Source organism: Motacilla alba, chromosome 4 (assembly GCF_015832195.1).
Source record: "Motacilla alba alba isolate MOTALB_02 chromosome 4, Motacilla_alba_V1.0_pri, whole genome shotgun sequence".
In the NCBI taxonomy this organism is placed as follows: domain Eukaryota; kingdom Metazoa; phylum Chordata; class Aves; order Passeriformes; family Motacillidae; genus Motacilla; species Motacilla alba.
In genome coordinates, this window is record NC_052019.1 from 44007743 (window position 1) to 44022861 (window position 15119).

The 15119-nt window shown below is 42.7% G+C and overlaps 1 protein-coding gene across 1 annotated transcript; it reads left to right on the plus strand.

The window, feature by feature from the left end:
- The first annotated feature begins 93 nt into the window (after positions 1 to 93).
- SARAF (store-operated calcium entry associated regulatory factor) lies at positions 94 to 10378 on the plus strand. The gene is made up of 6 exons (XM_038135376.1): positions 94 to 250; positions 884 to 1059; positions 2303 to 2693; positions 5711 to 5819; positions 7331 to 7449; positions 7963 to 10378. Exons 1-6 carry the CDS (start codon positions 175 to 177, stop codon positions 7986 to 7988), a joined length of 897 nt encoding a protein of 298 aa, XP_037991304.1. The 5' UTR covers positions 94 to 174; the 3' UTR covers positions 7989 to 10378.
- The last annotated feature ends 4741 nt before the right edge of the window (positions 10379 to 15119 follow it).

The following is a 15119-nucleotide window of genomic DNA, read 5'->3' on the forward strand; positions in this document are numbered from 1 at the left end:
CTCATACGTGGCGCGAGCGCAGGCCCCGCGGCGGCAGCCCCGCCCCCTCACGGAGCGCGGCGCGCGCCGCGCCCTCGCCGCCCATTGGCCCCACAGCACGTTGGGGGCGGGGCTTCTCGCCGGGCCCCGCCCGTTCCGCCCCCGGGGGTGACGGTGACGGCTCCCGGTGCTGCCATGGCGGGGCTCGCTCCGCCGCTGCTCCTCCTGCTGTGCGCCGCCGCGGGACCCGCGCTGGGCTGGGACCGATCGGGTGAGACCCGCGGGGATAAGGGGGGCTCAGCGCGGCCTCAGCCGCCCCTGCCGCCTCTTCCGGGGCGTTGGCGGCTCCTCGCAGCCCGGCACTGCGCAGTGCCGCCGGTTTAGCGGCGGCCGGCACGGGGAAAGAAGGGCTTGGGGGGTTTGGGCTCCCTCTGAACCGGCTTGAGTGGGAGCAGTGATCCCGTACGGCGGTCAGTGGTGGCTGGCTTCCTGCGAGGAGTAGCCCAGAGCCGCCTCGGGAGGAAGTGGGGAACTCTGCCGTGTTTGCCTCTGGGCCTCTGCTGCTTCCCAGAGCTTCGTCTCGTAAAGGTGCAGGCTTACTGCTTCGGCCTCCAGCGGCAGCCTTCTCCCGAGAGCAGGCCCTCGGAGCCAAGAGGAGTGCACCTGCGCAAGCGCTGACAAGCAGCGGGAAGAAGTTTTTCACAGGAAGGGCGGTCAGATATTGGAATGGGCTGCCCACGATGGTGGTGGAGTCACCGTCCCTGGAGGTGTTTAGGGAAAAACTGGACGTGGCACTCTGTGCCGTGGTCTGGTTGACATGATAGGGTTCTTTTATCGAGGTTGCACTCGGTGATCACAGAGGTCTTTCCCAGCCTGATGGATTCTGTGTTCTTGGTGCTGCCAGGGAAGGTTCTGCTGCGGGATGTTCAGGCGCTCACTCTCCACAGAGGGCAATACACGACATCCAGGCGGACAGCTTCGGTCCCTCAGCTGCAGTGCACAGGAGGCTCTGCGGGGTGTTCCCGTGTCCCTGAGGTCGTGCAGTGTTACAACAAAGGATGGGATGGCTATGATGTACAGGTAACCGTTTAAATCTTGTTAAACTGTTTATGAATTCGCTTTCCCCCAGGTTGGGAAGTTCCGAAGGAACGAAGAGTAGTGAGCTAGATTGTCAGTTCTTTTTGGCAGATGCTTTTTGTTAGATGAACTCTTGCACTAAATGCTTTACCTAAATACGTTTAGGTTTGGATTTTCCAGAACTACTGTAGTTATATGTGTGATATATCTTTGAAGGAGCTATTGTAAAAACATGGGATAGCAAACCTTAATTAGTTTTAAATAAAATTGTGCTCGAGTTTATAAAATCAAACTCTTGTAAACCCCACAGGATACTTTTGAAGTATTATTGCTTGTGAATTTCTATTTTTTATTAGTGTAGAAAGGGCTTCTATAGATTTTGATGCACTTCAGCTTTACCTTTTAAAAACTGAATTTCAGACTTGCCTGACTTTCACTTGCACTTTAGGATGAGTGCTTGTCAGTAAATAGTCTTGACTTTCAGCTATTACCGAAGCTGCTGTAAATAGATAATCAGGAATCAAGGCTGAAAGTAATTGATACAATACTGATACAATAAGAACAGTCAAATATTAATTGGCAGTTGGTACTGCTGTACTGAAATACTAATTTAGAGACAACTTTCTTCTTATTTCCTCTCCAAAATACGTGTCATGTGCCATTAGAGATCCCTTTGTTTGGGTACCTGAAGGGAATGTGAGCCTGAGGATCCACCTATGTTCGACCAGAGAATACCCAATATAATTGTTAAGTGTTGCATATGGATGCCTCATCATGTCTGTCCTAGTTTCTTCTGATTTGTGCACAGACACAAATGGACACAATGATGCACTGGATCTCAGGCTCATGTGTTATGTTTTTGTAGCTGCCATCCAGTTTGCACAGGACAGGCATTTATTCCATAGCTGTTGCATGGGGTACAGCACGCTTTTAGAAGTATTGCTATATCTCAGGAAGGGATATTTGAAAAACGTATTCAGTGAAGGGAAAACTAAATCTTCCAAAATTGCAGTTCTTCAGTGTTCGGAAAGATAAGATCTCTTTTACGTTTTAGGATTTAAAATTCATTTAAATATCAAATTCCTACTCCTTTTCAAAATAGGAGCACACAGAGATTTATTACCTATGGCCTGTAGATGATTTGTTAGCACTTACTGCTTTATTTCAGGGCGTATGTGGGGAGGCAGACACGTGTTTTCATCTTTGGGGCAGTATGTTTTACTTGGTGTTGTGTTTATTTTTTCAGTGGCAGTGCAAAGCAGACCTGGAAAACGCCTATCGTTTTGGACAAATGGAAGTGAGCTGTGAAGGCTACGATTACCCAGATGATCCTTACATACTAAGAGGCTCCTGTAGTTTGCTATTCAAGCTAGAGCTGACTGAGGAAGGTGAAAGGAAAGTGAAGAACTCTGGAAGCTTTGGCTCTAGCTATTACCAGTCAAGGAAAGATTATTCTGATTCTGGTTCTGGAGCAATTGTTGTAATTGTTCTTCTCGTTCTTGCTTTTGGAGTATACAAGCTCTTCCTCAGCAACCAGCAGTCTCAGCAGAGCTCTGGGGGCAGCGACGGCTTCTCTCAGCCCTTCTGGCAGAGTCAGCAGGCACCTCCTCCTCCTGGTTTTAAGTCCACCTTCACAGGTAGGGCTCTGAGCCATTTACAGTATTCAAAAGAGCAAGCAGGATTGTCCTGTTTTATCTGTGGTAAGGGAAGGTGGGATAGAGTTAAAACCACAGCATTTGCAGGCAGCTGCCGAATTGGCTGCAGAGCCTACAGCCAGCTTTGTGTTCTGCTCTTTGTTCAAAAGAGGAAATAAGGGCTTGGCTTTCCACAGGCTTTCAGGGCAGGCTGCCCTCTGAACCTTTGAAAAGCTAGCTCCCCGTGGTCTGCAAGCATTCTTTTCATCACCTGTGAAATAGCAGAATTGTGACAGGAAGAATAATTGTCATAGGTAATCTGAAAAAGAGAATGTTCTTACACAGCCAGAAACAAAGCCATGTCAAAGGAGTGCTCTGAAACTTTACAGAACGGCCTTTCAGCCCAGATTTCATTGACAAAGCAGTTGATGGGGTTGAGTATCAGGGGTTGTTTAACAGGGCTTCAGTGTAGTCCCAGCAGCTGAAAAATTTGATTCCCAGAGCAGAGAGCAGTGTCTGTGAACTATAATTAGAGAGTACAGCATCCGAATCTCATGTGGGGCCGTTCATCTGAAGTTGAAAATTACAAAAGCAGTGACAAGGCTGCTGCTGGGAAAAGAGGCAATTTTTCTTTTCCCAGAAAACTGGCGTCTCCTGTCACATAGTAAGAGGTCTTCCTTAGGCCATCATAATGTCTCAGGGAAATAAACATCATTACTCATCTGGTGTCTGACTAACTCATTTAACCCTGTAAACATGCAAGCTGTTCACAGCACTGGAACTTAAATTACATTCTCTCAAGTTACAAAATGTCTTTCTTTCTTTCTTTCTTTTTTTTTTTTTTTTGTTATAGAGAAGGGGTTTTGGCAAGTAAATACATAGCAAGGATTAGGTTTATTAGTCGAAAGTTTCTATTTTAATAATCCTTATTAATGCTTTCTCCGAGTTTTGTTCAAACAGCTTGGCCAACAGAGGGTGCAGTGTAATTTGTTTGGATACCCTTGTGCAGGGCGTGCACAGCAGAAACTTTCAGCTGTACCTGCACCAGAAAATTAAAGGGAATCTGCTTCTGTTGGCTTTGCAAATTGTTTTGCATGTGGTTACATCAGACTGTCTGTGTGTGCTGTGTGGGCATCAGTGGCCCTGTGTGGGCATGGCACTGGCTGTACTGTGGTGGTCAGCAGGAGCCCTGGCCATGACACACAGCTCTGTCACACTGGGCATAGGCGAAACAATGAAGGGTTATTTTCATTTTTTTATCTTCAGTTCCATGTCAGTTAATTGCCCCAATGCATTTTTTTTGCAGGAGTCACAAATCTAGCAAGGGCAGAGCCTTGAGAATGTTTTCTTGAGGATTGCTGAAAACTGAGACACTTAAAATGCACATTGGGAGTCATGTAATGCTTAGCTTGTGATGTTTTTAATAAGGCATGTCAATGATTTATCCTTGGATTACAGGCAAAATAAGGAGGAAAAGTGAAATGTGGAGCCAGATTAAAAATAGTAAGTGTTAGGCTACTTCATGCATTCAGTGTCTGCCTTACACTGTGGGAGCAGAGCAAAAGCACATCTCTGAATGTGTATGTCCATGTGTTCCAGGAATGCATTAGTCTTTGGAAACCTGGACAGTAATGAAAAGCAAGTTGTTCACATATTGCTGTTAATATTTAATTTGCCTCATTTTAAATCCCCTTAACATGCAGAATATGTCTGTGGAACTTGTTCAGCTAGACTATCTTAATTAAATTCTGCTTTCTCTCAGTTAATTGTTTGACACGATTCTTAATGTTTAGTCTAGATATTTCAAAAAAAATTACTCAGTTTTCTGAGTCAGTGTTCAGTCATAGTGCTTTTGAACAAATGAGTTGGTTCATCTCTGATTAACATTGTTTTTGCAGCAAGTTAAGTAATTTTTTTCTTGTTGTTCCAAATCAGCATAATTTAATGGTATATCATCCCAATGAGAGTTTATATTTCTCCCCACGCATTCAAAATGAAATTCAATATCAAATCCAGTCTAGATTGAAACTGATTATTTCATTGTTGTTTTATCTTCTATGACTTCAAGCAACCCATATCAGTTTGAAGACAATCCAGGCCCTCTAATTTTTATCTACGTTGTCTCTGTCCCACTTGTTCAGGTGGGCATGTTTTAGGGAGACCCTAATGTTATCTTCAGTCCTTTTTATACTTCCTTATGTGTTCAACCCATGGTTGAGCTTATTCTTGCATCCATGATTTTTGCTAGACCAGAAAATTATTCTAACTTGGGTTTGTATTTTCTCTTTTTCTTTCTAAATGGAAAACATTCATTCTGGCTCAGAACCTCATGTTATGTGCAGGTCACATGTCAAAGAATTTGTGACTCTCCTTCCCCCACAACCTACTTGATATGCTTGCAGTTTCATCAAGGTATTTGTCAAGCTTGGCGACTCATGCATAATGAAAACTTTGCAATGTGGTTGCAGTTAGCTTGGCTTTTGATAACAAGTGCCAGACTAGGATTACCAGGAACAATACCAGTAATGTCAGAGTTACACTGAGCCACTGTGACTCAAACTGTGCAGCTGTGCTCAGTGAGATTAGGAGCTCTGTGTCTTTGTGGTTTGCTCACTCTGCAGTGTTACCTACTTGATTTGTGTTCCTGCATCTGCCTCTGGCCTGCTCGGTGACCTTCAGCAGATTATTCTTTCTTAGTTTCCTTTTCTATTTTTAATCTAACTTGTCTGTTTATAGATCAGCAGGCAGGGACTCTTTCCATGTTTTGCAAACGTCAGGGTTGTGAGATGAAGTAGATTTTTAACATAAAACTCTTTATAGTAGTGTTAGTTTATGTGGAGTTTGCTGCTTTCTGAAATGTGAGGCCTTTCAAGTTAAGCTTGTTGGAAAATCTGCTGAAATCAGGACCAGTTTGTTGTCTACTTTTCCATTATCTTTAATAGGAGAGAATTTTGTTGCAACAGCCGGCCTGAGGATTAATCAGTTACTAACTTATGCTTCCTATTTTCATTTTGTTTAAGATGACAACAGCTTTGGAACTCATTCCCATCACGGAACCAGTTCAGGACCAGGATTTTGGACTGGATTAGGAGCAGGAGGCTTGCTAGGCTACTTGGCAGGCAATTACAGGTAAAATAAGCATACTATCAGCTTTTAAGCATTTAAGCTTTCAGGGGGTATGCCATGTACTATATTGACATTGTTTTTAAGATTTCAGACCTGTTTCATTCAAAATATAAAATCCTACCACTAGAAGAATTTTGAGCAGCTGTTTGTAGCTCCAGGACCAGAGACATTTCAAACAGGTTTCTGAGGCAGAATTGGAAAGACTGAGGTACTTCATTCTGCTTCCTCTGACCTGGCATGATGGCCTGCAAATTTAAATTGAGTATTTAAACAATTTATCTGCAGAATACCTTAAAACACACATAGTCATATTAAGGATATAATCATCTGTATATGGATCTCTTGTATCAGTGTCATCTTTCCTAAAATAAGTCTGGATGACCATATTTGGTATAGGCTTTTAGACATTTAGAATGCATCATTTTTAGATTAACAGTTTAAAGAGAGCAGTTGCTGCCATTTTAGGCTTCACTGGAGAAAATACGAGATTCCTGCTGGGAATATTCATATCCTAAGCAGTTTTCTCTATTTATCAAATGACTTGCCTATGTATCAAGTCTATTCCTGTAGAAATGTAACAGATTAGAGAGTAAGATACATGGACAGGAGTGTGCTAAGCATTTGTGTTGTAAAGTTGTGGGCTATTTTTAATAACAGAAGCCTTATATTAATTCTGCTAAGAATTTTTCTAAGGTATAATGTGCTAAAGATTTTATTGGCCTGGTATTTCTTAAGGCTTAAATACATGACTCTTGTGTTGAGGCATTGTATTCATGTAGCATCTACATACAGGTTAATTCCCTGATTTCTATACACACCTCCATTTCAGTAGGCACAGATTATTGTTCAAGATTAGAGATCTAACTAAGTCCAAATACGTAAACAAGCTTCCTAACTTGGGCTTTTTTTTTTGTTTAAAACAGTCTTCAGTCCACTATTGTTTAATTTGGTTTTTAAGGCTTTTGAAATTATGTGCTGCAAAATGCTGGTGCCAGGAAGTGTGAGAGCTGTTTGTAAATTTCAACAGCAGGAAATTCCATATCCATGGAAGCAAGTAATTTTAAGTGAGTGAGTCAAAGACCACGATATGTTAGTGTTACTGATATGACCTTTTCAAAAGAGTTAACAAAAGGATGCTTTCTCTTGCCAAACATGGCTGGGATGTAGGTGATGCCAAAATGCATTTAAACTTCAGATTTCAAACTCCTTTTTTGTCTGATGGAATTTAAGGTTATAATTTCAGAAAGAAAAATTTCCTCATTTGCAATGGTTAAAATTCCTTATTTTGAAGAATAAAGCTTAATTTCCTTTTGAAAGTCTACAGATTATGATATCACAGAACTGGATGTCCTTGCTCTCAATGTGTTAAATACATTAAATAGGAATATTTCCAGCTTTGAAATAACTGCTTACAGTTTTCCCTTAGAGGTGCAGTTCTCTTGTTTGGAATGGTATCTTCTTAATTTTTCCGAAGGCCACTAATGAAGCCTTCCTTCTACTCTCTTTCATGCCAGAGCACAGCCCCGTTCCCCATATCACACTATGTGGACAGATCCCACAGCTGTACCTCCTATGCATGGGCACTCAAGGAATTCCACAGAAGGCAGCAGCTCAGGAACAAGAACTGCTTCTGGTAAGGCAAAACACCTTTTAATTTCCTGAAGCTCAAGAGACTTTGACCTGTGAAAAACATGCAGATGTTAGTTGCAGTTCAGCAAGCATCCTTGTTTTATTTTTACCAGTTGGTGTAGATGGCATGTAACTATGTCCCTTCCTTCCATTCCCTATGGAAGTAGGGCAGCATTATGGGGCATGAAATTCCCTACAGGCCTGTGGTGTGCATGGCACCATCAGCATAGGGCTTGTCTTCACTGGCAAGATGCATTAGTTTAAGGCTTTCCCTTCTTGTGAGCACTACGTGTACTCTTCTCTAGCAAACGTGCACAGACATGTTCTCTGTAGAATGCAAGTTGTCTAATCTGCAAGAGCAGAATAGTTTCCAGGCCAGTCAGCCCACAGTTGCTTGGTGTTCTGCTTCATGTGGATATGTTTACCTCGTCTCCCATGCCACCTTTAGCCTTTTTAGAACTAGAGAGTTCAATGGAAAGGCCGTGGTGGAGCTGACTTTTTTTTTTTTATTTTGCAGGCTTTGGGGGCACAAAGCGAAGATGAAATCCTTTACATTATTACATCAGAGTGATTGAAATAAATCTTGTTGTGTACTTGTACTTCTTTTAATAGTAGTATACTTCAGAAGTGAATATGAGGTATGAAGGACTAGGCAAAGAATAACTCACTTTCTCTGTGGACTCTCACTGCTGTTTAGGGTATGACAGGTGCTGGAACATCCACTATTTCAGATCATCATCTCCTACAGAAAAAGTTCATCCAGGTTAAGAAGAATGATGTTACAGTGACCGTGTATCTGTCTGTACTTGAGGCATTATGGCAAGGATAACCTTACCAGATTTTCAAAGCATATGTCTTACTAATCGTGTTCTGGGCTTCATTTCATTTGGTCCAGAATTTCTGATATTTTTTTTCTTCTTTCCTGGTAGTCCAGCATCTACCTGATATGTAAGGTGTGCTGTTCTTGGAAGCTATTTTTGTTTGCCTTTGCAGAATTAATGTGAACTTTACTGTAAGTGCAGTCAGCCACTCAGATAAGTGTTGGCATTCTTTCTCAGTGGACAAGAGCAAAACTGTGTATAAAGAGATTAACATTAGTATGTTTGTATCTGTGCTATGTGACTGTTGGAGCAAAAATGTGCAGATTCATGGATTCTCCATGTTACAGAGTTTGTCCAAGGTGACTGTGCAAACCTGGGGAACTTTGTCTATAAGTTATTTCAGGTAAATAAATAAGTAACCTGGAAATCTGGACCTTTTTCTGGAAGACTGAGGTAATTTAAATTCAGGTGATTACAGTTTTGCCTGCATTGAGGCCAAAGATTTTTCTTTTAATGGTGGATGTTGGCAATGCTGTGAAAACTCGTGATGTGAATGGTCTGTCCTGCTAGATCACCTGTCCAGGGCACAGTAAACCAAAGGTGCTCATTGCAAAAGGGAAGGGAATGTTCTTAATGCAAAGATGATAGAATCCCTGGGATACAGCAGGCCTTGATGATACTAAGCTAAGAAAGGAAGTTGGCTATCTAACAGCATGTAAACTTCCCTAAACATGCTTTTTAAAAACAAAGTGCTGTCGAAGAGTGGGAAGCAGAGAGGCCTTGCTTTGTTCTGTGATGATATTTTAGGGCCTCTGTGAAGTGTCATACAGTTTTTGGGTGACTTATTCTCTCCTGGAAGAGGCATTACTGGATAAAAAGCAGAGAAAGTTCTCAGGATTGTGGGGGGAGGGGAAGAGTGAAGAATGGGCTGCTTGATAACTAGCTCTTCTCCAGAGCCCATCCTAACAGAGTGTAGAAGTGTTTGTGTGGGCACAGCTCGTGTGGGCTGGCAGCAGCCAGAGAAGCGTTGTCTCTCAGTCTTGGGAAAATACTGTGTTGGGAATTGCTGCCAGCTGTTACAGCAACAGCAAAGCACTGTTCAGCTGATACAGGTTGCATCTCCACAAGGAGATTAAATAGGTCTGGTTAGTCTAAGAAAGTGACTTCAGCAGAACTCAGGGGAAAGCAGCCATGTCCATTCATGAGTATAGAAGGAATTCGTTTGTATGTTCACACCCAAGTTCAGTGTATGACTTAAGCAACTAAAAGAGAGAAAATCGAAAAAGAAAAGAAAATAATATACAAGCAAACCAAACCAGCAAATCCCAGAAATCTTTATGAAGTCAACAGCCAGAAAAAGTGCTCCATGAAAAAGTTCTTGAACTGAAAGTGTTATCAATTTCATTTGATACTTTCAAAATAACTTGAGGGTGAAATGGTGGTTTGCTTCTAAGAGCTACCTGAGGGTTGGGGAAAAATAACTGCATTAATTGCCTGCACTGTGAACCTCAAAAGGGAAGTGACAAAGACCTTACTCATGGCCTCCTAGAAAGCTCTACTTTTTATGAGAAGTCCATGGTAAATCTCTTATCTTTATAACAAAGTGTAGCAGAAGAATATATTTAAAATATGGAGTTCTTACTTACTTCTAAGTGTATTCAGGTTAAGCTTGTCACAGTCAATATTTGCTTTGCCAACTAATTGCATAACAATGAAACTGGATTTTTTCTAACTGGGTAGTTGGAAGCTGAAGTTTGCTCTTAAATTACAGCATGGTATGAAATGTTTCAGACAATGTTTTCATTTGTATTTCTGTATTTATAGTTTCTGCATGAAATGTGCAAAATAAATCTGATACATAAATCTACTATAGCTTCTGAATCTGTTTGGATATGTTTGCCCTTCCCTCAGATAAAGGAATGAAAGAAGTGAATAAGGGGTATTTTTGTCTTTAAATCACTGTCTTGAAGCCTGCAGGGATGGCATTGTTTTTTTTCTCAGAGTTCTCTGTCTCATCATCCACTTCCTCGGTAAATAGTATCATCCTTTACCCCCAGATGCACAGTGGGTAAGCTGTATGTTGTTTCAATAAAAAACAATACTGGGAATAGAGTTATTGTATTGATTATGTTTTCAGTAACAAAATCCTGACCCCTATAAGGAATTGAAGGCTTTCTTGTAAATCAGGGCTTGGGATCTGAGTCTGCAGAAAAGCTCTGTTATTTCAGCATGTTCCTGGTTTTACAAGGTGGTGAGCTGAACTCTTCAAAATAATTTATGATCACTGCTGCTGTTCTGGTTGTGTACAGAGCAGAACTCAACACAGGGATGGCCTAAGCTGATGTGTTGGCTTCTTACACAGAGAGTGTGTCCCTGCTGAACAGAGACATGGTTAACACAGAGACTTCAATATCTTGGCAGCTGTAAACCGGGGTTAAACAGGGGCCTTCAAATTCTGCTGTCAGTGTTTGCTTCATCAAATGCTGCTGATGCTCCTGAGTGAAAGGAACTTGTGTAACACAACTTAGAGCTCATACTTCTGAGACCTTGAGCTTCCTTCCTGAGCATCAGATCTGGAAGGTCCTAGTCTCCCTTCTGCTCCTGGGCAGGGCCCTGGCAGCATCTTCACAGCAGCTTCATAGTTGCAAGGCCTGTGTAAATGCTGAAACTGTTAAATGCTGTTGTAGATAGTTGCAATTCTGTTTGGTACCTGGGACCAGAACTGCTTGTACTCTGACAATGCTTACATCCTCACACAAAGCTAAAACTCATTACAGAAACAAAACTCCTGGTTTTACAGCTGACTTCCCATGAAGCATGTGATGAAAAAAAAAAAATAGAAGGACAGAGATAAGCTTTCTCTGTGCTGCTCTGTCTTGTGACTCAGCTGTCAGGTCAGATCTTGGCTAGTTCTGCAGAGTCTCATGCTGTGCACCTTGCTCTTTTCCCTGGGTGCCATGTGAGTGTTTCCCTTAGCACCAAGGCAAGACAGTAGATGATTGGTTTGAAAAATAAAACTCATCCACGGTCATCACTTTACATCACCTGATTTCCAAAAAGGGAATTAAGCTAGGTGGTATGATTTCCAGCACTAGGAAGTGTTGGAAAGGAGAAATTACTGAAGTAAAGTAGCAAGCAATACCTACCTGCCTGCGCAGCTGCCTAAAAGCTGAAAAGGCAGCACTTGCACATAGACTGTGGTCCACTTAGCACCAATTAAAAGTGATGTGTTTTTTCTTCCTTACTAAAGCAGATTTGTATTCTTAATGTTGTCAGAATCCCTATCAACCAGTGCTTGTGGTACAGAAATAGCCCAGCTGCCTGTGAACTAAGGCATATGAGCAAATCCACAAAAACATTAAAATCTCACAGCAATGCAATCTGTACCAGCAGACAATGGTGTCCTGTTGTGTCTATTGAAACATAATGTCAGGTCCCTCATTCTCCTTTCATACCTACTGGGGCAGCTCGGGGTTATGTGCTGTGTGGGAGCGGCTCCTTATCACTCAGCATATTTTGCTGAAGCCTTCCTCTGCAGCCAGTTCTTTTACTTTCCTAATATTGTGTGTAGCTGCAGTAGTCTTCACTTTCTGACACCTCTTTTTCTATTGCAGCTGTGATTTACCAATGCTGCTGAAAATAATCAGCAGACTCCCTTTATGTGGCCTGTGTATCAACTCCTGCTGTCTTCCATCTTGTGGTTCCCTCTGTTCCGGCTGGGGGTCAATGTTTCTTTAGCAAGGAAAGGCCGAGCAGTTGTAAAAAGTGCATTGAGCTGGGAATGGATGGAGTAGATAGTGATGAAGTCAAGGGAGCCAACTGTCAGGCTGTGAATTGACCTTTGTGGGCAGTATGTCTGTGGAAAGACTTTTTTTTTTTTGCTTTCTGTCAGAGAAGCATTTTTGTCAAAGGTACAATATGGCAGCTGGGGATTGGAGGAGATTAGAGCTGGTGAACTGGCAGCAAGGAGAAGACCTGAAAACATTATCTCCATTCTAACTTAGGAATGACGTACCACCAGGAAGCTGGCCTAGGATGTGCTAGCTCAGCCACTCCACAGTCATGCCATTGCAGATCCTGTAGGTAGATGTATGTTTAAAGATACCAGGCCCTTCTGAAAATGCCAAGCAGAAGAAAGGTGACTTGGCCCTGCATCCATGTTTCTTTCCTTCTGCAGCGTGACTTAGAATGAACAGAGAAGACCAAACATGGAAAGAGCAGCAAGCAACTATGACAAAGGGTAGCAAGTAGGCCAAAGTGAAGCTTGCAGGTGAAGCCTGTGTCATAGTGTGTCCTGCCTGCTCCCTCTTCTCACACAACAGCAGGAAATACTAGGCAGTTCTAACAGCTGTTGTATCAGGATTATTTTACTGAGTTTTCCTGCATCCCTAAAGTAAAGTCCTACAGGCAATTACCAGTAGCATGGATTGACACCTTTTGCTCTGAGAGCCATCTGAGCCATTCCATAATTCAGACTTCAAACTACCCACTGTGAAATTTGGAGGAGACAAGTCACTGCCTGCTTAAAGACCAGAGTCTCTGAAGTACTGCACAAGGAACTTTTCCTCATTTCCTGCATTTGCCTTGACTTCCCTGGCATCAATACTTACGCAGTCTTTGCTGTGCAACTTTATTTAGATGTCATTGTGTGGGATCCTCTGAGACTTGGCCTTGAGATCACTGCCTGACATAATTGTTTCTGTAAGCCTTCTTCTCTATGCCTCCTGTGTCCTTGTAATCAGCATGTAGGGATGTCTTTATTGAGGCAGCACTGGAATTACCAGCAATCCAGAATGCCTTTTGCTGCTGCTGCCTAATGAGAGTTATTCATCTCCCAGTCAGCTCCTGTGGTCATTTTCATGTCATTTGGCAGCTGTAAACATATCACATCTGCTTTAATGGACAGACAACAAATACGGCTGGGGGGGAAAAAAGGGGAAAAAATGTGCAATGAACGTAGATAAAATGTTGAGTTGGAACAATTTAGGGATCATGGAATTACTTTATGAACATTCTTCTTCAGGAGTTGAATGAGTACTTTATTCATGTGGATTTAAATAATGCCACCAGTGTCTCCTGCACTACAAGAGTGGAAGACAGAACTGCAACAGGTTTAGTGTTCAACAAAGTCAGATCCGTTCAGAGTTCTTCGTAGTTTGATGCACAGCTTGCAAAGAATTAGTAGCAGTAAAAAGTGAGGTTAGGTCAGCATAGAAATTAATGTGGCTTTAGCATAGACAGAAACAAACTGATCTGTGCTATTTTTGAAACTGAGGTAAAAAACAAGCTCCAATCAGTCTGAAGCAGCTCAGAAGTTTGTTCCTGTCCCTGCTTTGAGCTGAAATCCTGTTTGGCACAAATTGTCATCTGCTGCTGACAACTACTGTCAGCACTGAAGTGCTCTTTCCCTTAGGTAGGCAAACCCTCCATCCTCATTCTGACTATTAAAAATCAGCCAGGCCCCCTGGGTCATAGAGCAGTGTGATTTTGAATTGGCAGGCTTGGGTGGTTAATTCTACATTAACAAGTGGAAGGATTTATTTCCTTTTTAACAAGGAGCTGGGGATTAGGCTGTAACTAAGTGAGTATGTATAGAGCTGAAACAGTGCAAAGTGTAAGTGATGAGAGGAAGACCATACTTGACTCGGGTAATCCAGTTTCACCTAACATACTAATACATTGCCTTTAGCCCAGCTGATGCAGCTGCTAAAGAGAAGTTAGTGTTTGGGCAGATAGTGACTTTTAAATTGCAGAGCTGCTTTGGACACAACTGAGAAACAGCAGCTCTCTGCAGCAGCTGAGAGAGAGAAACACAGTGTGAACCATCCTCCAAGGGCATTCGGCCTGAGAAGAGGAGGGGAGAACAGGAAGTCCCACACAGAAACCAGTGAGTGTTTCTAGCCTAAACCTGCTACTGAGGCATCTGTGCCTCTCCAGTCTTTGTTTGCTTAAGCACCTGAGAGGCCTCATGGAGCCATGAGTGCTACCACTTAGCCTCAGCTTGGCATATTTCCAAGCAAAGAGGCTGTGGATGAGGGAAGATTGTGTTTGATGACCTTTGGACAGCATGTCAGGAGAGGCCCAGGAAGACAGCTGAGCTACAGGAATTTGTCATGCTCTGGAATGACAAATAAGTTAATGGCATGGAACAGTCCACAGCAGAGATCTTTAGAAAGAGATGTAGAATGCCCTGGTGGAGCCAGTCGGCACACTGGAGGGTGTTCTTGCTGGAGCAGCTGCATCCCATGGTCTGCGTGTGGCTTATGAAGACTGCATTGGTTCAGCTGCTGGAGCAGTGCTGGCCATTCTCTTGCTCTCCCTCCAAATGCATGGCCTAACCATGCATTTTCACAATCTTGCCAGCTCAGAGATCACGTGCTCTTTGAAACACAGGCCACTTTGAAACCAAATCTGGTTTATGAAACTTTGTACCACAGCACATTCTAAAGGCCAAAACTAAAGATGAAAAGGAAAGGACTAGGTGATTTTAGATAAAAACAATACATCAGCTACTGAGCCATTACATGACTTCTTGCTGAAAAACCCCTAGAACTTGAATTCCAGAAGCAGAAGGTGTTAATGGCCTCCATCAGAGTCAGGGTACTGGGATAGGCAGAGCTCTCCTCTGAGGCAGTATGGCAGCTCTTACATCATTATCTATGAGGATAAGGATCTTCTTATCCTAGGTACAGCCTCTTAGCACAGAAGGGTAATGCCAGCTGAAAAACACTTTGCCCAGACTGGAAGAGGAAAAGGATGGATCATACTGGGCAGCGTTTCACCCCCAGTACGACACAGTCCCCTTCTTGCAGGTCCCTCAGACAAAGGACTGTGGGCAAGGATCAGTCTGCAA